Raw genomic sequence first — 19,988 nt, 5'->3', positions numbered from 1 at the left:
TTTCCGTCCAGGAACATAGTCCATGCTAGTGCTCCTTGAGCCTATCTCTCTCCTCCCATAATAAGGCCAGATTTATCATTTCATAGGGAGATGAGAAAGAAAGACTCATAGAGGCATTAGCATACGCTATGCCCCCCGAGCATAATTTATTTTCCCAACTTTTTTTACTGCACACACCATTTTTCTTAGGGTCTACATTTTGTAGAGACTCACCAACATGATTTTAAGTATCTCTGATACCGATACGATACCCTCCGATACGTATCTTAAATTTAGCCGATCGATACGATACATGAAATTTTTAAAATCCTTTCGTATCGATATATATATCTTACAATACATACCGATATGCATCAATACACAACCAATACACATCGATACGATACGATATGCCTCGATACGACTATGAAAATTATAAAATTGAGGTAAAATGTACGTTTCGGTATGTATTGGTACGTATCGGTGAGTATCGGTATGTATCGATATATATTGGCACGTATCGATGAGTATCGATATATATCGGTACGTATCGGTGAGTATCGATATGTACCGATACAGTGCGCTATGGTCATATAATGGCCAAGATGGGTAATTTTTCAGAAAAACACGATTTTTTGAAGGGTTTTTGTTCCAAAGTTGCTGTCAACCATATTTCTCTCTAACTAAAGTGGAAATCAAGGTTGGGAACAAGGATTTTACATTTATGGGACAACTACAAACCTTGAATTCTTAGTACGATACCCTCAATTTAGTGTTTATGCATAATACATGTTATCAATAGCTTTTTTTAACAAATTCTTTATGCAAAAGTGTTTAAAAAAAATGTTTCATATCCATTTATGTGTGTATTTTTAGCGTATCTTAGTGTATCTCCGATACGATACGATACTGTCCGATACGTATCTTAATTTTGGCCGACCGATACGGCGACCGATACCGATACTTTAATCCTTGTAGGTGAGGCAACCATCATTTAATGGGACCCATCCTAGGGGTCTCCCTATTCATACCATAATTGAAAGGATGACAATAACCATGCAATCAATAGAGTTTTTCTTCAGAAGATTCACTAAAATATTTGATTCTACATGATATGACATATTGCAGATTTTTTTTGTTTTTTGGGCGTGGAAGGGGGATTAATCAGATGTTTACTTTCCAACCAATATTTCCTATATTGGTCCCATGAAATGTTGTCCCTTTCCTCTGCATAAGTGGCACAGAATATGACTGCACTGTCAATATGACTGACTCTCATGAAAAGTTTGAGGTGTTAACATAGTTTCAAAACTTGGCCACTCAGGATAAGAGTGTTTCATACTGCATATGATGATTATCTTTTAGCAATTAAAGGCTTTCTTCAAACTAAACCCTACAATGTCACTTATACTTTCCAAGTTCAAGGAACTTACAAGATCAAGCTTCCGCTCAAGCTTTCTAACCACTTTTGCATGCCTTTCTAGTTCTGCAGCTCGCAAAGCCTTATCCTTATTATCATCTTCTAACTTCTTTCCCCATCGGGCATCAGCTTCTAGAGTTTCCCCAAGAGTACCAGCAGTACTAGATTCTCCTGTTGTCTCAGCAATTGGAATAACCATGGATGAGGCTCTTATTCGTGCTTGTTCCTCTTCATCTTGCAGGGCCTTGGCCAACCTCTCCCTTTCTAACAATGCCTCTGTTACATCTGGAGATAAGAAATCCTTCCCTCTGTAGAAGACGATATAATCTTTATTTCTTGAAAGAAGCGTACCCCCAGTTATTTTCTGTATTCAATCTCAAATTTTCTTTTATCAAACATCCAACAATGATCCTCCAAGTAAATAAGTAATAATCTAAAAGCACTTATATGCATAGAAGACTAAAACACATAATGGATGGAAATTTAGTTATCAGTCAGGGCCTACATGGGGTGGAATTGATTAATTACACTATTAGGAAGATATTATTTTGATGTTTTAGGTATTTCATAGGAGATTTTTGAGAAATAACAGTTCAGAAATGGATAATACGTGCTTGTGAACATTTCAGAAACGAAGCATAAGAAACCCCTTAATAGTAGAGTGTGTGTCTCTTGCAATTATGCATGTATGTAGTACATCCATATTTATGGTGACTGCTAATTACTCATTTTATTTTCATCGAAAAAAAAAAAAAAATACAACTAGAGATTTCAAAGTCATATCTTTCCTTTCTTCTCTCCATCTCGTTCTCAGTTTCAGCAAGCTACAAGGTGAGTGTGTGGATTTCTAATTAGGTAAACTGAATACATCTTCTTGTGAGTTTGCTTCCACCTCCCTTGTGTCCATTCTCTTTGTTTTGTTTTAGTTTTATTCTCTCCATGTTCTACTAATCTTCTTCCAAAGTTTCTGTTCTTGCATATCAATTCTGTCCACTTGTGTCCTCTGTCACTTCTATTAAAGATTCCAGCCCATCCGACTGTCAGATTGAGTCCAATTTTGAATATGATGTTCCTCCTTAATAGGATTACATCTGCCCATAATTGCTGGAACTTGGGAGATCTACTAGTTTCACTAACTTGCTTTTTTTCTGTTTTCACTAAGTTTCTAATCTCTCAAACCCCATCACTTCCTATTTAACCCTTGGATCTTAGTGATATTTTAGATCCTATATCAGCAGGTTTGGGCTAACCTTCAACCAGAATTTGCCCCATTGGCTGACTGGATTGGAAGATATCCAACCTTCTATTTTCTTCCTCTTTAGCTACTTAAGCCATTTCACTGTGGTTCTGTCCTTTGATTGTTTCTGTTCTTAAAATATTATTTGATTTACTGGAAGGGGAAGGCCAAAAATGACCTGAGTTGAAGAAGTGAAAAAAAAAAGCCATGTGTTCTTATGATTTAAGAGAAGATATGGCCCTCAAAGTGGAACTTTGTAATATATTCATGTAGGCAACCCAACATAATTGGCATAAGGCTTAGTTGAGTTGAATTCTGCATAGAATCCACAAGAAAAAACGACATGTCAAGAGGAGGAAAACCAACAAGGGAGGGAGACTAAAAAGCAACACGAACCCAATTAATTATCACAGTTCACATTTGCACTTGATACTTAACATTGTCATGATTGAATAAAACCAAGAGCACCACGTAATAATCCTGGAAAAGCCTCCATCATCAGGAGGATAGGGGCCTAATTAATAACCATTATAGTGCCACCCAGATGAATAAAGAAAGTAATTGTCTCTGACAAAGTAAAGGGTTCTGATGAGAGAATTGGCTTACCAACAAGCAGGATCTGGGGACCGAGTCAATTACTAATTTATGACTTTTGTTTTATGGTAGTCATAAAATGCACCTCAAAGGGAATCATAGATAAGACAGCACACAGCACCAAGAACGTAAATTAAATTGTATGGGGAAACCAATGCGTACAGATGCATTTTAGAGGAGAAAATGTGCCTTTCACCGTTACCCAGTGCACAAAGGCTTCCCGCACTTAAGCAGGGTTCTGGGAGGGTATATAGGTAGACAACCTTACCCTAGGACTCAAACCTGCACCACTGCGCAAGCGGAAAAATGTGCCTTTCACCATTGCTCACAAAATCCATACTTTTAGAATACTTAAATCCATATGTATTAAATCAATAATATTTAGTACCAAATAGTGCCATTATGCATAACTAATAACCACTTATAAAGAAAACTTATATTTGTTGTTATACGAATTCAAATCTAGGAATATATACTTCTGTCCATACTGATCTTATTCTTTTTTGGATAAATAACAAGTTTATTAGTGAAGAAAAGATGCAAGAAGTAAAACAACAAAAGCTGGAGAAAACCCAGCCTAAACACGAAATAATAAAGATAAAAGAATCAAGAAGTGCAAACATAAACAACAAGCTACACTCTCAAAGTGGTAGATTTCCCAAATAAAGCCGGGTGCCAGATCACTCCGTGCTTGGCTAAATCATCAGTTCTCCATTACCCTCTTTATGATTACAGAAAAACGAGATGTTTTCTGGTGAGGCTAAGCAGGTGACAATGTGACATATCAGACCAGATGAGTGAATCTCCATTCGTTTCATCTCTCCTTCTCCACCATATGCCATTGGCTACATCTCCTTCAACCTTGAAGTTGTTGAAACCAGCTCTTAAAGCTACTGACCTGAATTGGCTCTAAGGCTCTAAGCATCATCCTAGAAGCTTCCCTAGTAAGACCTACAACGCCCTAAGTTCCCTGGTTACCCAACAAACAACCATCTAAACCTTCACTCTTGAGAATCGAAGGAAAAGCCTTCTGGCCAAAAATGCAATCAGAACTAAAGACTGCACAAAATCCCTTTCTTCCCCACCCAATCCCCTTCCTTTGTTTAGCAGAAAAATATTTACCATTTATGTTATGGAAGAGACCAGCTAAGGGATTATTATAACAATATCTAGAATTAATTGAATTTCCTTCTCAAAAAGCAGATAACTGTCACTTCAAACCCTTGCCATATGGATCACAAAGATGGAATCAGTGAAGCCTCTCCCAGTTGCAGGTAAAGAAATAGAAAGTAGATTTGGGTGTATCAGAGTCACCCGGGGGGAGGAGGAACGCAAACTCCCTACCCCTAGTTAGTTAAAGCAAATTCTACAGTGGTATTTTCTTCCAATTGAGTGCACATTATGCAGCTTATTCTTGGTCTGTATTGCCTGTTCAGATTTAGCATCAGAGGGCTGACTATAATGATAAATGAAACAGAAAGATAGCTGCTTAATGCTAACATAGAGATGAAGCAAATGGAAAAAAAGGCTGAAAAAATGAATCATTTGCAGCACTTAAATTACATAAAATAGATAAAGATCAAACAGATTAGCCAACCCCATTAAGTAGGGACAAGGTTGAGTTTTTTGTTGTTGTAGATAAAGATAGAACCACTTCAGAAAAATAAGTAAAGGTGCCTAGAACTCAATGAAAATATTGGAGACAACAAGAGAAGCCAATTTCAACCCATCTGTTGGAGTTAAATTTCAAAGAAACCGCAAGTGGGACTTGGATATTGACTTACCTTGATATCTTCAGCCAATCTCTCGCTAGTTGTAAGTTGCACACCACGCTTGAGTGCTATCTTTACAACTGAACTCCTTCCCCATAATTTGACCATGGCCATGGCCAACCCTTGGTGCTGCCTGCTTCTCCCTAGAGATAGAAAAGCCTAAAGTCAGTATCCAAAAACAAAAAGGCTTCAAATGGAATCAACTAAGGAGGTAAAAAAATGTAACCTCTTTCTCTTCCTTCAATGGCATACCTATGGCAAAGTGTGGAGGTAAAACTCTAGCAAGCCTTCGTAGTGCTGTTGCTTCCTTGATTCCAAGTGTAGACCTCACACCATAAGGAAGTATTCTGAAAGGGGGCTTGTAGTCGGGAACAACACCAGGTAGCAAGTCAGCATCTACAGGTAACGGATCGCTTCCTGGCCAATCCACATACCTAGGACCAAGACCATCTAATAGTTCATCCACTTCATGCTCATACTTCTTTTCTGGCAATGAATCAGCATCTTTTTTCTTCTCAATAGTAGATGCCAAGCTGGTTTGTGGTATCTGTTTATCATTATAAGACCCATAATCTCTAGGATCATTACTACTTTTACCTGTTTCTTTTCCAAAGGATATATGGGGAATTTCAATAGTCTTCTGCATCCTTTTCTTTGCTTCTTGCATTGAAGGAAGCTCATAGCTAACACCTCTGTATAAAGAAATAGAGGTGCCAGACCTCCAAATTACCAACCCACCAGTCTTTCTCTGAACAGCATAGAAGAATCCATATCAGAAGATAGGCTAAACATAAACAATTCATTACTGTTTGAAAACTGCCCTAATGAAAGCAATACTCATTCACGAGACTAATGCTATGAACTATGAACTCTGAACTCCATCGTGCAATGGTAGACATACAAAAAGGGGGGGGGGGGGAGACTATCATTCACTTTAGTAATTGACCAAATGCTAGAGGAAGAGAGAAACTGTAAGACTAAGATGGATATTCAAAAGCAAACCTCCAATATCTCATGCATCCGTTTCATATTAAGTGCAGGAGCTCCCTCGCATTTGAGTCTCACCACCTCGCACGTCTTCCACTTCTCATGAATCAAATCCACTACCGCCTGAGTAACGCTGGCACCTCCAATTTTGGTCTTCTGCTTCAACCTAATAGCCATATGTCTCAGTCTCCGCAGCTCTGACGCTGGAAGAGTCAATTCAGCCAACGAGGTCTTACTCCTTCGCCTCACTGAATTTTCATGTTCTTCGTTCACAGATGGCTTTTCCCATGGAAACCGAACCTCCCCATCACCCTCAGAACCATTTCCCACCCCAAACGGAAATTCTGACGAGAACCCACCTCTCGTATTCGGTAACATCCCTTCTTCAACATAAAAGATATCTTCCACGGATCCTCTCTCTGGCACTCTTTCCTTCCGTTCACTCGTATCGTCAACATACCCAAATCTCTTTAATTTCTCCACAATCTTCTCCATTGTACTACTGCTAGTGGTTGTACTACTACTCTGCTCGTCGTCTTCACTTGAAATACCCTCACTGTTTCGGTAATCCACCACAGCTTGCGGCGTTCTAGGGAGCATCCGTTGGTGGTTTTCATTCCATTTACTAATCCAACTACGACCGGAGAAACCGCCATCAGAATGAAACTGAGAAATTGGTGTTTCACCGGCAGAAGAACACTTGTTATGATTGTTTTTCAGTACAAAATTATGACTCCTTTGTGGGTTTTTCTCTGGCACGGAATCTCGGTTAATGCTGTTCTGGGCTACATAGAAAATGTGTTTTTTGCTGGGAATCGATGAACCATACCTGAAAATTTGCAAGCGAGAACTGTTGAATCTTGAGAGAGAGCTCTGAAACGAATCCAAAAAGGTCGTTGGATAAATTTGACGGCTAGGTACAAGAGCCATCCTAGGATCTCAAACTGACTACTAAATAAACCAAAGAATCAAACAAGCAAAATAGATACATAAAAGCTGGAATGAGTAGGCGAGTTGCAGGTTTAGCCGTTTAGGACGTTCATGTGGCTCTGGGATTTAACAGCTATAGACCTGTAGTCTTAATCCTGAAAGTATCTTCTCTTCCTCCTTTATCCAATCCATCCGGTGTCTTAGGACTGTAAATGGGTCGGACCTTAACCCGGTGTCCGCTCCATTTACAAGGAGGACAATTGGAGAACAACAATCAGCATCAACAGCTTTGTTTATAAGTTGTTAGTCTTATCCTTGTTGATGTTCATGTGCGCCCATTCATTGGTCTCATGCTAACGCAAGGTTGCATGATCACCATGCATTTGTTTCCCCACAATATATTGGAGAAGTGTTTCCCATGGGGAATATGGCTCTTGCATGTACATGAGACCAATAGGAGTACGCAAGGAATCATCAACTAGGTGGTCACTTTGCATTTCAATTCATAGGGAGGGGGATCATTGATAGGATTCCTCTCCATGGAGCCCCCCCTCCAGCGTGCAAAGCTCTTCCCCCTACAGCGTCCGAACCTCTCTCCCAAGGTATGTAGGGTTTGGCTTCTTCTTCTTCTTGGGCATTTAAGGTTCTTCTTCCTTGGTTAATCTAGGGTTCATATCCTATAGAATACTTGAGATGGGGATTTTTCTTTAATTTTTCATCTAGGATTGATTAAGTAGTGTAATAGCATCTAGAAGATGCAATTTTCTCTTATAAATGTATACATTTTATTTTTTTTAAACGTTCATCCGGCCAGATTGTTCATTTCATTCTGAATGGCCTTGTGCCAAACACCAAAAATCCTATTTCTTGAATATATTCAGCATAGTGTGGCCAATTTGCTACATGGGAAAGCATAGATCATTTCATTGCGTGGAAGAGGAAAGAGTTCCCAATCTTCTAAAGCCTGAGTGTTTAAGAACTTGATTGTCCATTCTCAAGAGTCCATCCTTCCTTGAGATGCAAAGCCCTTTTATAAAATTATGTAAAAAATCTCTCCCTCTTTAAATAATTCACTTATCCTGATGAACCTTCACACCGCCTGTTTGAATGACATTAAAAATGAATCGTTCTCATGGAAGTTGTCATTGTTCATGTTAGGCTTCAATCTTGGTAGTTCTTGATGCCCCTTCTGCAAACTTCTTATTCCAGGCTAAAGAATCATCTTGACCCACAGTCATTTAACAAAATCTTTAGAGTTATTTGAAGGTGGATCTGCTACATGAAAGGTGTTTTAATCTCCAGTCAGTATTTTCCTACCCCATTCTTTCTTCTTCCCTGTTTTTCAGAGGAAAACTTGCTTGACTGCCCACAATAGTATTTCTGGTCCAGATCTTGGGTGTTGAAGTGGACTTACAAAACCAAAACATTAATCACGTCACAAGCCGAACCAGAGGAGTAAGAATCAAGCCACCTAAGTTAATAGAGTGGAATGAAATGCATTAGGTGTTTTGTTTTTTCAATTATTTCAGTTTTTAGGCTAGAAAGAAAGAATTAGGTATTCTGTTGGTTGCAAAATGTAAACAAACAAGCCCTTTTTCAATCAATCCTAATCTGTATTTCTAATTCACATTGACAGATTTAAATCCAATATTGGTAGGTAGTTTTGAAAATCTTTTGAAAGTGAGAGGCTCTGTAAATGGAATCCATATCATATCCATTTATCCCAAATGCTGTTATTATTCACATATGAGTGTAGATTATGAAACTATTGATCATTTTTGGAAAAAAAATATAAAATAAAAGAGAGTTAGAAAAGATCAGTTATTTATGTTAAGTGTGGATTGATGATTTAACCGGATTATTTTGTTATGAGAAAATATATATGGGAAAATAGTTGATATTTGAAAAATCCTATGATTAGGTTCTTTGTATTATGCATTGCTATGATTGGTCCTTGATTTTGATTTGGAAATTTCTTTTTTGGATGTATAAATGCTTTGACTTGTGTATTATTTGAAATGTTTGATGAAGAGTTTACCATTCTAATGAGTATTAAGTAATGTTACTGATTTTCTCTGTTTTCACATCTGAATTTTTTTTTAGCAATGAATGTTAAGTGTGTTATTGAATACCATTGAAGTGGGAAGACTGTAGTTAAAATTGTTGATCCATACTTATATGGCTACTTGGACATGGTGTATGACATCTACAATGAACTCATCACACATGTGCCTATGGGTCATAATGTAGTTTTTCAAGCGAAGTGTATACTACCAAACAATGAGATAAAGGATGTAACAGATGATCCATCAGTGTATGAGTTGTTTGGCTTGCATAGCTGTGATATGATAAATATATATGTGGATGACATTGTTCACAGCAAGTCTGCAACCGATGAATTTACAGTTAACCGGTTCCCTAGCAGTCTGGTTAATGATAGAGAACGTGAACTTGATGATGAACCTAGTGGACAATGTCAACAGGCTCTACAACCATATGGTGCTGGTCCTGGTCAGAGCAAGGGAAAAATTGTTGTATGTAGGGCTACTATTGGTGCTAATAGTAATGGAAGTGGAAGTGCAATTGCTTGTGCTACAGCTACTGCTAGGGGAGGTAAAGATACCAAGACCATTGCAAGGTGTGTGAGCATTGCTACTTCTAGTGGAAGAACTAGTAGCAGAAGTGAAGCTACTGGTAAGAGACTAAGAGAGTCTGATGAGGTTGTCAAGGCTATTAGCAACAGCAATGCGTGTTCAGATGACTCTATGGTTGGATCTGATGAAGAGTGGAAAATTGGCAGCGAAGATGAGTGGGATGATGAAAGTTAAAAAGAAGATAGTCAGAATGACAGTGAATCTACAGAGGATGATGGGTATGGGAAAAATGATGAGGATCCAATTGATGATGACCTATCTGGATATGAATCTGAAAAGTATTATGGCAAATTTGGTGAACAGAACTATGTGGGTGAAGGTGGCAAGGTGAAGATTACTGAAGGTAATGTATATGGAAATGTGCACCATTTCAGGGAAGCTTTAAGAGAGTATATACTACAAGAGGGGTTTGATATTATCAGACTGAAAAATGAACAAACTAGAGTTACAGTTATATGCAGAGCACCAAATTGTTCATGGAGATTACATGCTTCACCAATATCAGATGGTATCACCTACATGGTAAAGACATATAACCCAATTCATACATGTATTAAGGCAACCAAGAACAAGTCTGCTATATCTAGATGGATAGCAATGAAACTTCTTCAACAGCTGAAGGTTCAACTAGAAATGAAAATAGAGACCATGACTGATCACATGCAGAAAACATATGGTCTTCAGTTCCACTATACCAAGCTGTATAGGGCACGTAGGATTGCCCTAGAGATTAATGAAGGAAGCCATTCCACATCATATGCAAAATTACCTACTTATGCTAGGTTGGTACTTCAGAAGGATGTTGGGAGTATTTTTAAGCTCCAGTTTGAGAATAGGTACCGTATGTCAAATAATCCGATTTTTAAAAGATTGTTTGTCTGTTTTGATGCTTGCAAGAAGGGTTTCTTAAGAGGATGTAGATTGTTCATTGGTCTTGATGGCTGCCACCTCAAGGGCCGGTATGGAGGGGTTCTGTTGAGTGCAATATCTGTTGATGGGAACAATGATATTTTTCCTATTGCTTATGGTGTAGTTGAAGTTGAGTGTAAGGATAGCTGGACGTGGTTTCTGGATAATTTACGAGATGCTCTACTCGATGACAGTGATGATATGTCACTCACATTCATGTCAGACAGACAGAAGGTATACTTTTCTTTTTCTTTTTTTCTTTTTTTCTTTTTTATATGTATTTTGAATTACTCATTTACATGTCCTAACATTTTCCATATGTGTTGTATAGGGGCTGTCAGTTGTGATTTCCACAATCTTCCCTTATGCTCACCAAAGTATTTGCAGTAGGCATCTATATCAAACCCTGAAGGCAAAACACCCTGGTATGCTATTGAGACTACATTTTTGGGCTGCCTCACAAGCTTCAACTGAACTTCAGTTTCAAAAGGAAATGAATAGCATCAAGGAGATTTAAGGAAAATGCATACTTGTATTTGAATGAAAACCCCTCGAGGATGTGGTCAAGGCATGCCTTTGATGTAGGAGCAAGGAGTGACCATGTCACGAACAATATGACTGAGGCATTTAATCACTGGATTGGAGACTTAAGGAGCAAACCCATTCTCACATTGGTTGATCACCTAAGGGTGAAAATAATGGGTAGGCTACATAGAAGGTATGAGAAGGCAACCATGTGGGAGGGTAAAGTAACACCAAGGGTTATGGTAAGTTGAACAAGGTTCAACAAGAAGCAAGGCATTGCAGGTGTCAACCTGCAGGTGAAGGTCAATTTGAGGTCTTAGATAGATTTGGAAACAGATTTGTGGTTAATTTGAACCATTACAGATGTGATTGTAGAGTTTGGGAAAGCACTGGTATACCTTGTCTCCATGCTGCAGCTTCTATATCATACATAAGGGGAGAGTTGATCAACTATTGTGATCCATTTTTCAGTATTGGAAAATACTTGGATACATACAAAGAGATGATCCATCCACTTCCAGATTTGGCAGTGTTGAAGGATGATGCTCCTAACGAGAGAGTACTACCACCAAATCTGAAGAGGTTACCAGGTAGACCTCACAAAATCAGGAAAAGAGAAGTAGGAGAAGCACTTCCTTCAGATTTCAGGAAGAGATCATCATCAATTAGATGTGACATCTGCAAGAAGGAAGGACACAATAGGAGGACATGCCCGAGGGCTGGAGATGCTAAGCAGGATGGATGTACTAGTAAAAAGAAGAATATAAAGGTAAATGCAACTCACTTTATTTATTTAGTTGAAACTTGTTTAATAAATATCTTATGCTTATTTGTTGTTGTGTAGAAGAAACATAAAGGAGAGAGTGAAGATGTGATCAACGCATCTCAACGACTGACTAGATCACAAGTATCTATGTCTAGCACAGTTGGGTGTTTACAAGACAAGGTATTGACCAAGCAAAAGACCAATCGAGCAAAGAGGACAGCAAGAGAGAGGGAGAAGAAATGAAGTACAAGCAATCTGGATGTTTTAATTTAGAACAAGAAAACAATATTGTATTAATTTACTTTTTATAACTTTAAGACAGTTGGGTGTTTCCTAATGGTTTTGGATGTTTTTGACGGATTTGGTTTTTCTTTTTAAGAACTATTTCTATTTCACACTAGACATGGTTGTATGGAATATGTTATGAACAGGAATTTGAATAGGTATTCATGGATATGTTTTGGATGTTTCTTTATGGTATAGGTTGTGATGAAATATGTTGGTTTCAAGTGTGTAATGTTACAAATATTTACAGGTATTAAATGTCATTTTATAGCCAAAATGCTGCCCGTTTACAGTTAAAATGCTGCCCGTTTACAGTCAAAATGTTGCCCGTTTACAGTCAAAATGCTGCCCGTTTGTTTTCGAAACTCATCACAATGCTGACACTCTCTCCATCAAAATGCTACCCATTCAATTTGAGGGTCATGATTAATCAATAACTTAGTAATAAGAACAGTGAGAATGAACAATTTCATTTAGTTCAAATTCTTACATACTTGACACAACTTCACTATTAAACATTGTAAAGTCATTTTTTAACACATAGCACTAAACACACCACCACAAGCACACCAATTACAATTTTCATCGTTCCATACACTTTCTCTAAATACTTAATTCTTTTCTTCAAGGCACGAATATCTTCTTTCATCTGTTGACTTTGGATTCTTTCACCAACAACTACTTTTAAATTAGTTGCAAGGGGTGGCAAAAGTCTTGGTGTAGCTATAGGTTCACACCATGAGAAGAATCGACATCCTCTTGGTGGTTCAGGGCAACAGTAGTACAACATATTTGGGTGCAAACTAGACTTTGAAATTCGCACCAATGCCCTTTTGGGTTCAGGACATTTGCATCTAACATTCACAAAGCTTAACCCACTTTGACTGCTGTCATTGACACTCGTGGTAGACATCGGTTATCTGCAAATTAAACATGGTAAAAATGGATTACTATTATTTAGCATCCAGAGTATGAGAAATGCTCAAAATATAGACCAAGAACTCAAACACAGAGAACACAAGTCATAGATCTAGAACAGAGAAAACACTAAAACTTACAATGTAACTTCACTAGCCCTTTTAAAGCTCTATAAAGCAACAGAAACCACCATATTTATCAGCAAGCAAGCTATTGGAAACAGAACAAATTAAGTGACAAAGCACCCATGAACCCTCGAGGAAATCAGGATTTCAAACAAAATAAGAAGCAAAATCAGATAAATTCAAGGATACTGACATAGTGAAGAGTCCAAATTAATTACTGAATTACAAAACAATCACCATTCTCATACCCAAAATGAAATTTAAGAACACAGAACGAAATACAAGAATGGAGTAGCAGAAGAATTTAAATTCGCCTTTGTTGCGACAAATATTAATCAATCTGAACTGAAAAACACCCCAATCGTGAGATGATTCTCATGGACAATGAAATCTCATCATCATCTTCTAGATGCTATTACACTACTTAATCAATCCTAGATAAAAAATTAAAGAAAAATCCCCATCTCCAGTATTCCATAGGATATAAACCCTAGATTAACCAAGGAAGAAGAACCCTAAATGCCCAAGAAGAAGAAGAAGCCGAACCCTACATACCTTAGAAAAGAGGTTCGGACGTCGGAGGGGGGAGAATTGCACGCCGGAGGGAAGAGAATCGAGTTGCAGGTTACCGTACCGTCATCGTCTTCTTCTTCTTGTCCGACCGAGTGAGTGAGAGGAGTGAGATGAGAAATGGGAGATGGGTTTAGAAGATGCAAATAAAAGATAGGGCAATATTGTCCTCTCACAATAGGTGGGGGTATTTTGGGTATATTATAAAAAAACTAACTGATTTTCATTCATTTAACACGGTCGCCTAACGGCAGGGACCGATTTGAAATTTTTTGAATCTTTAGGGGGTGGCTTTGATGTTTCGAAAAGTCCAAGGGGTGGCGTTGAATAAGGACCGAAGTTCAGGGGTGGCAATGCAATTTTCTCTTGAAAATAAAAAAGACAACATTGGATGCTGACTCATACGACCAGATGATCGTATAGGTAGTTGATCCATTTTTGAAAAAAAAGACTAGGTAACATTTGCACAGACACAAAAAAGGTAAAATGACTTTCCTACCCCTATGAAAGGTAGAAAAAAATGCCTCCCCTATTGATACTTCTATGTACGCTCACATCCATGCAAGGGCCACGTTCCCCATTGGAAACATTTCCCCATATTTATAAGTGGTCAATATAGCATTGAGCGTGTTGGAGGTGACTAATGCTTTTGGTGTAACCCTGCTTTTTCCCCTGATTGGTGAGGACTGAGCTTATTGGGCTAAAAGAAAGATTGTTGCTTCCCCCGTGTTCTAAAGCAGCATCGGTTATTATGTAAAAGTATAGAGGTTAGCCATCACAAGGAAACTGAGAAATTGGTTTAAACATCACAGTTTAGCATCTCACCTCTTGCTGGCCCGAGTAGCCACAACAAAGACAGGTTTTCACAATTATAACTTTTATAATCTTCTCCTTGAATGTGAGTAGATTTAATCGACCACATAACTCTTTCCAGAAACAGATGCGGGTTATTCTTCCCTCTTATGAAAAATAATTCTTTCTATGAGACCCTGAAGCCCTAGACTTTTGGGCCTTTTTGGTACCTTGTTGCAGCCAAAAAATTATGTAAAAGTATAGAGGTTATCAAAGGCGTTCAGATCATCTTTAATCCTAAAACAAGACGCAGCCCAAACATGTGTTGGATCCACATACATTGCCAACTGGTTGGATAGCCTTAAAAAGGGAATCCTCTTCAGCCCTTCCTCACACGAGAGAGAGAGAGAGAGGTGGAATCATAGAACCTCCTGAAAAAAATCCGCATCTGAGATCAACAAAATGAGAAAGAAGCATGGCCCCTGTGCCAGCACCCTCACCAATGGGAGCATACATGTGGGCATCAACCAGGAGGGCACGGTGATCACATCGCACCCCCGTGTGCCCAGGCACTAGGGGTGCGCTCCCAGACAGAACAGGAAATAATGTGTTTCTAGAAAATCAAGTAACTAATTAACAACAAAGCCTTATCCCAACTTAATGGGGTCGGCTACATGAATACGAGTAAATGCAAAACAGAGAGTGAAAGTAATGTGTTTCCAGTAAACCATCAAGGGTTGATGAATTTAAGGAAAAGAAACATTAATATTTCTGTCACTAATACATTCATAGAGAAGGTGCAAATAATATATAACAGTATTAATTTAACAGAACAACAAAGGCAAGGGGGGAGCAAAAGAATGAAAACACTGTAATGTCATTTAAATAATGAAGACAAATGAAAAGCCACTAGATATTACATCTGCAATTGATTGGTAAAAAATGGCAGTTCTAAATCCACTCAAAACCTACTGGGAGCTGAAAAAAAGGAATGAACTAATAGGATCGAGGCTTTCTAGGAAGAACAAAAATAAGCAGCACGATAAGGAATCATTGAGGCACTTGGGGGAGAAATTCCAAGCGAAAACTAAATAGTGTTGTGATCCTCTGTTTACTATATACAGAGGCATGTTACAGCAATTCTTCTGTGATATTTAAAAATAAATAAGAGAACAATTGTTAATAAACAACTTTATCAGTCACTAAAGACAACTTCAATGTACACATAAAAGTACTTCAATAAATAGGAATACAAATGTAACTATGGGAAAGGCATAATCATAGAATTAAAACACATGACATGACTAAAACACAGAAAATACACATGACATGATTTGCTGGCCATTCAACTAGGTGCATTTGCTGACAAGTCAAATGCAAAACAATTAATGAATAAGAAATTTTGCATTTAAAAATCATTATAACCAAAGGTCAACTTAGGATCCTCAAACTGGAATGAATATAATAACAAAGAAGACCATAAATTGTCATTGAAATGATGAGACTACAGGTCAATGTGCAAAATCAGTCACCACATAACAAATAAAAAGATAAACCAATGCAACAGATAAGCAGATAACAAATAGAACCAATGCAACCCTGATACTGAACCAAACCAGAAAATTAATAAATGAAAGATATCAATTAAAAAGAAAAATCCCCTATGTGCATGAGACAGGCAATCTAGTAATACTTACAAGCTTCTATGATGAGTGAACTGAATTCAAAGACAAAAATATAATCCGCAAAGATACATAAGGGGCAGGATGAAGCAATTCAACAATTGCACTGTACATAAATTCAAGAGAATCCTTCAAAACAATTGAAGGAACTGAAACTAAAAACAAAAGGTTGGATTTTCACAACAGAACAGATGGATAATCCAAGACATTCAGAATCAAGCACAAGTTCCTTATCCTCCAATCACAAAAAGAAGGATCCATAGATTTGGTCCACAAACACCACAACGTCAAAGAACATCCCAATGCCATCCAAATGGAGGTACGATGCTTTCTGCAGAGCCTCTATTGTGGCGATGGCTTCTCTCCGTCTTTTTTTGCCGTTTACAACTTTCTCTTTACACATAATCTGCACAACATTCCAACTTCTGGCGACAATCAAACATAACATAAACAAAAGACTCACCCTCCCTCCCAGGTTTAAAGCTTCCATGAATGAAAATGATGGTATAATGCATAGTTATTAAGGCAGGAAGACGGCCAAGGTGTTTGAGGGTCTTCCGAAGTGCTTTGGCGATAGAGCGGGCATTCGGTGTCACCTTACTGAATTGCATTCTAGTGTTGTTGTTGTTGTTAAAGCAGGAAGGCGGCTTTTCAAACACCATGGGACTCAAAATGAGAGTGTCGAATTTTCTGTGGAGAAGCATCTGTTCAGTTCTGGAGGACAGCTATATATGGACCCCACCTGGACAGCCAATGCAGAAGGCTAGGGAGAATACCAAATCGGAGATTTCAGCCCTGTTTATTCCTTTTTTTTTATTTTTACTTTTTTTTGGAAAGTAAACTTGTACCTCTATTTATCATTTCCTTAGTTGGTGTTAGATTAGGAATCTTTATAATATCTTTTCCCTAGTTTATTGGGTTTGATTGAGAATCTTTTTGTTCGTAAATTATAATAGGATTCTTATTCTATTGATTTCCTAGTTTGTTGAATATGGCTAGGATTTATTTTTGTTTTTAGCTTCTATTAATTTGTAAGGCCTACAACCAAGGAAGTTGTAATTGAATGAAAGAAAAGTTGAATGGTGCACATGGGCTCCCTCTCCATCGTGGAATCTCTCCCCCTCCCCCAACGTGAAGCTTCTACATCTTCTTCTCTCTTTCTCTCTCAGCACTAAGGTAAGACCCCCCCACCCCCCATTCCCTATTCTTTCTCTCACCTTCTCGCCACTCCTCTCTTTCTCTTTGTCTCTTATATCCCTGTCCAAATATCAAAACAGCATGATCCCCATCCCCAATCAACGACTTCTGTCCTCACCCCCTTTTATTTTCCCTTGACTTTAACATTGACTAATTGCATCTCTAGTTAATCAATTTTCTCTCCACTGGGTATTGCAGACTGGTATGGCATTTACAACTACGGAATATTGAAAGGCAGGCATTCAATTTGATAATCTGCTATTTATGTTCCCACACCAATATCCCCATTGATGTCTTGTTGAGTCATGTGTTTTGTTGTGGCTTCTTTTATTAATATTGCTACGATATTATTCTATCTTAATCTTTATGTTTATCATGTATGTTGCTGCTCCTCACTATTTTGGCCCAATCCTAAACATTATACCGTCCAAGTTTAATCTACTGGTCAGTCCCTGTAGGAACCCTAGTCTTTAGGTAATCCCCTACATCATGGTATTGACACAATTCAATCTAATAAGAGGAAATCCACAAGACTGTAGACTTTGACTCCAGCACCCCTCTCCATAGACATCACCTTCCAGCCTTGCACACATAAGCATTTGGAGAAGGCTTTCACCCCATTAAAAAATCAATTATTCTTAACCTAAAAAATTACCAACATGTATGAAATAAGCTCCAAGGAAATCACCTTCATGGCCACATTATGGAATAGGTCCAAGGAAATCACCCTCCAACGTGACCACCATCTGAAATTCCCGCTCTGCCTCCGCCCATTTGGTCCCAAGCACCATAAATCTTACCATTACATCTTTCTCCATCTTTGACTGTTTGTCGTTGAGAAAGAAAGGATTTTCCCCAGGTACAAAACGATAATCTGGCATTTTAGTAGCTGAGAGAAATATTTGCTCAACGGGTCCGCATCTCAAAAAAACCCCTTGTTTCATAATTCTGGTTACAACACCCTGCAAAACCTCTGCCTTGAATGGTTTGAAGGTGATGCAACTAAACTGCACAGGGAAGAGGACATCGCCTGAGTCCTGCCTGACCTTCCCTTCACCTATTTTATCCAAGGTAGTTAATGCAAGAAAGTAACCATGATCCTTGGTGGCCTTCCTAGTGGCAAAGTCCTCCAATAGACGTAGGATTATAGAGCGTTGCAGCATCAATCCCTTCCCATCCAGGTGCTCAGGAGAAATCAATACATTCCAGTTCATCTTTCCCTCAAGATACATTTTAATTCCTGTCAAAAGGACACAAGAAATAAAGAGTTTGAAATCCACGGTAAGCAACTTATTATAAAAATCATAAGAAACTTGAAGAGAGGAGTAAAACTAGTAAATGCCCAGTATCCAACGCTTGTTACCCATGAGAACAAGAACAGAAATACCCATGCAACAACAACTATTAAGAAATTACTAAGATCAAAAGGGAAGAAAATCAACATTGCAGCTCAGGACTACATTCTTACAAGCAAAATACTACTAGAATCGGACACAATATCAGGGGAGAAAATGTTAAAAGCAATAAGAACAGCTCCGCAGTTCAAACAAGGTGAACCTTCAAACAGGGCAGAATCTGGGTCGACCCTGGCTTGATAAGCTAGGGCTTTTAGTTTCTGATGCATGGTAAGACCAGGGTTTTCCCATTCATCTGTTCTAGTCCCCCTCGTCCCTTTGGAGGTTCTCCCTTGTGTTTGATTTTAGATTAAAAGAACAAAAAAGGAAGAACTAATGGCATTACTGAAATCCGGCCTCAGATTATCCAAAAGAAAAAAAAAAAAAAAATCTGCTCGAGTAGTATTGAGAATCGTTTAGAACAGTGTAGTTTCGTGAATTGTACCTGGATTTCTGGAAGACGCAAAGGAAGACTGCAAGAAATGACGAGCTAAGAACCCTTGATGAACCCCAGAAGCGAGCCCTCGTCCTCTCCGGTCCAGAATTCGAGTTTTTTGCGGTCTCAGACTTCACAGGAAAGAGAACGGAGAAGTATAGACATGAGAGAATCGGGAAGACAAGAAGAGAAAGTAAAAAGCGGAACCGAACCCATGAAGCTGAAAGAAGGGAGAAAATATAGCATTCAACCTTGTTCCGTTCGATTGGAATCATGGTTTCAAGTATCGTCATCTTATCAGTCGCACTGATCGTATCATATTTGTATTGGTTGAAATCGTTTTCACTTGCAATGTAATGCCTTTGCCCCATTAATCTAGCACGATATTGGGATTAAAGTTTGTACATCTTTATCGATCTTTCAAACTCTTTAGTATTTATCGTATTCTTCTGATCTTTCAAATTTCATGATATTTACTATGTTCTTGGTAGGATATATTCTAGACAGAAGTGATACTTATTATATTTTTTGATGTGGCATGCAATATCCTCTTTTATCATATCATTTTTTTTTTATCCTTCAAGTATCGAAAATTTAATAGTTGCCAAAAAACAATTTTGCCATTTAACAATGTAACCACACTTGCACCCTTGAGCGAGGAGCAAAAAATATTTTGTTTGGTTGTGAGAAAATTTAGAGTGCTTTTCTTTGACTTTTAGTTTGGAACATCACTTCACTAAAGAGTGGCGTTTTTGAATTTCGTCACCCTGAGGATCACGCGATAAAAATCAACTATTTTCCACATGGTGGGGCTTG

The 19,988-nt window shown here is 38.2% G+C and overlaps 2 protein-coding genes across 5 annotated transcripts; both read right to left on the bottom strand.

The window, feature by feature from the left end:
• Window positions 1–1,257: 1,257 nt before the first annotated feature.
• Window positions 1,258–7,079, bottom strand: LOC122081116 (CRM-domain containing factor CFM3A, chloroplastic/mitochondrial-like). 2 transcript variants are annotated; one of them, XM_042648092.1, is made up of 4 exons: window positions 6,005–7,079; window positions 5,255–5,750; window positions 5,015–5,145; window positions 1,258–1,763 (listed from the first exon to the last, which is right to left on the bottom strand). In XM_042648092.1, the coding sequence occupies exons 1-4, from the start codon at window positions 6,917–6,919 to the stop codon at window positions 1,341–1,343; spliced, it is 1,965 nt and encodes a 654-aa protein (XP_042504026.1). In that variant the 5' UTR covers window positions 6,920–7,079; the 3' UTR covers window positions 1,258–1,340. The 2 variants fall into 2 exon arrangements, with proteins under 2 accessions (XP_042504026.1, XP_042504027.1); XM_042648093.1 differs by having other exon boundaries at window positions 1,491–1,707.
• Window positions 7,080–12,446: 5,367 nt separating this feature from the next.
• On the bottom strand, window positions 12,447–19,402 carry LOC122082768 (DNA-directed RNA polymerase V subunit 7-like). 3 transcript variants are annotated; one of them, XM_042650535.1, is made up of 4 exons: window positions 19,182–19,402; window positions 18,031–18,582; window positions 13,117–13,145; window positions 12,447–12,978 (listed from the first exon to the last, which is right to left on the bottom strand). In XM_042650535.1, exon 2 carries the CDS (start codon window positions 18,572–18,574, stop codon window positions 18,044–18,046), a length of 531 nt encoding a protein of 176 aa, XP_042506469.1. In that variant the 5' UTR covers window positions 18,575–18,582; window positions 19,182–19,402; the 3' UTR covers window positions 12,447–12,978; window positions 13,117–13,145; window positions 18,031–18,043. The 3 variants fall into 3 exon arrangements, with proteins under 3 accessions (XP_042506469.1, XP_042506470.1, XP_042506468.1); XM_042650536.1 differs by lacking the exon at window positions 13,117–13,145; XM_042650534.1 differs by lacking the exons at window positions 12,447–12,978; window positions 13,117–13,145 and adding an exon at window positions 16,148–16,551 and having other exon boundaries at window positions 19,182–19,397.
• Window positions 19,403–19,988: the final 586 nt, after the last annotated feature.

Source organism: Macadamia integrifolia, chromosome 6 (genome assembly GCF_013358625.1).
Source record: "Macadamia integrifolia cultivar HAES 741 chromosome 6, SCU_Mint_v3, whole genome shotgun sequence".
NCBI lineage: Eukaryota > Viridiplantae > Streptophyta > Magnoliopsida > Proteales > Proteaceae > Macadamia > Macadamia integrifolia.
Note: the sequence above shows the minus strand (reverse complement) of the source record. Positions and strands in the feature narration are given on the sequence as shown.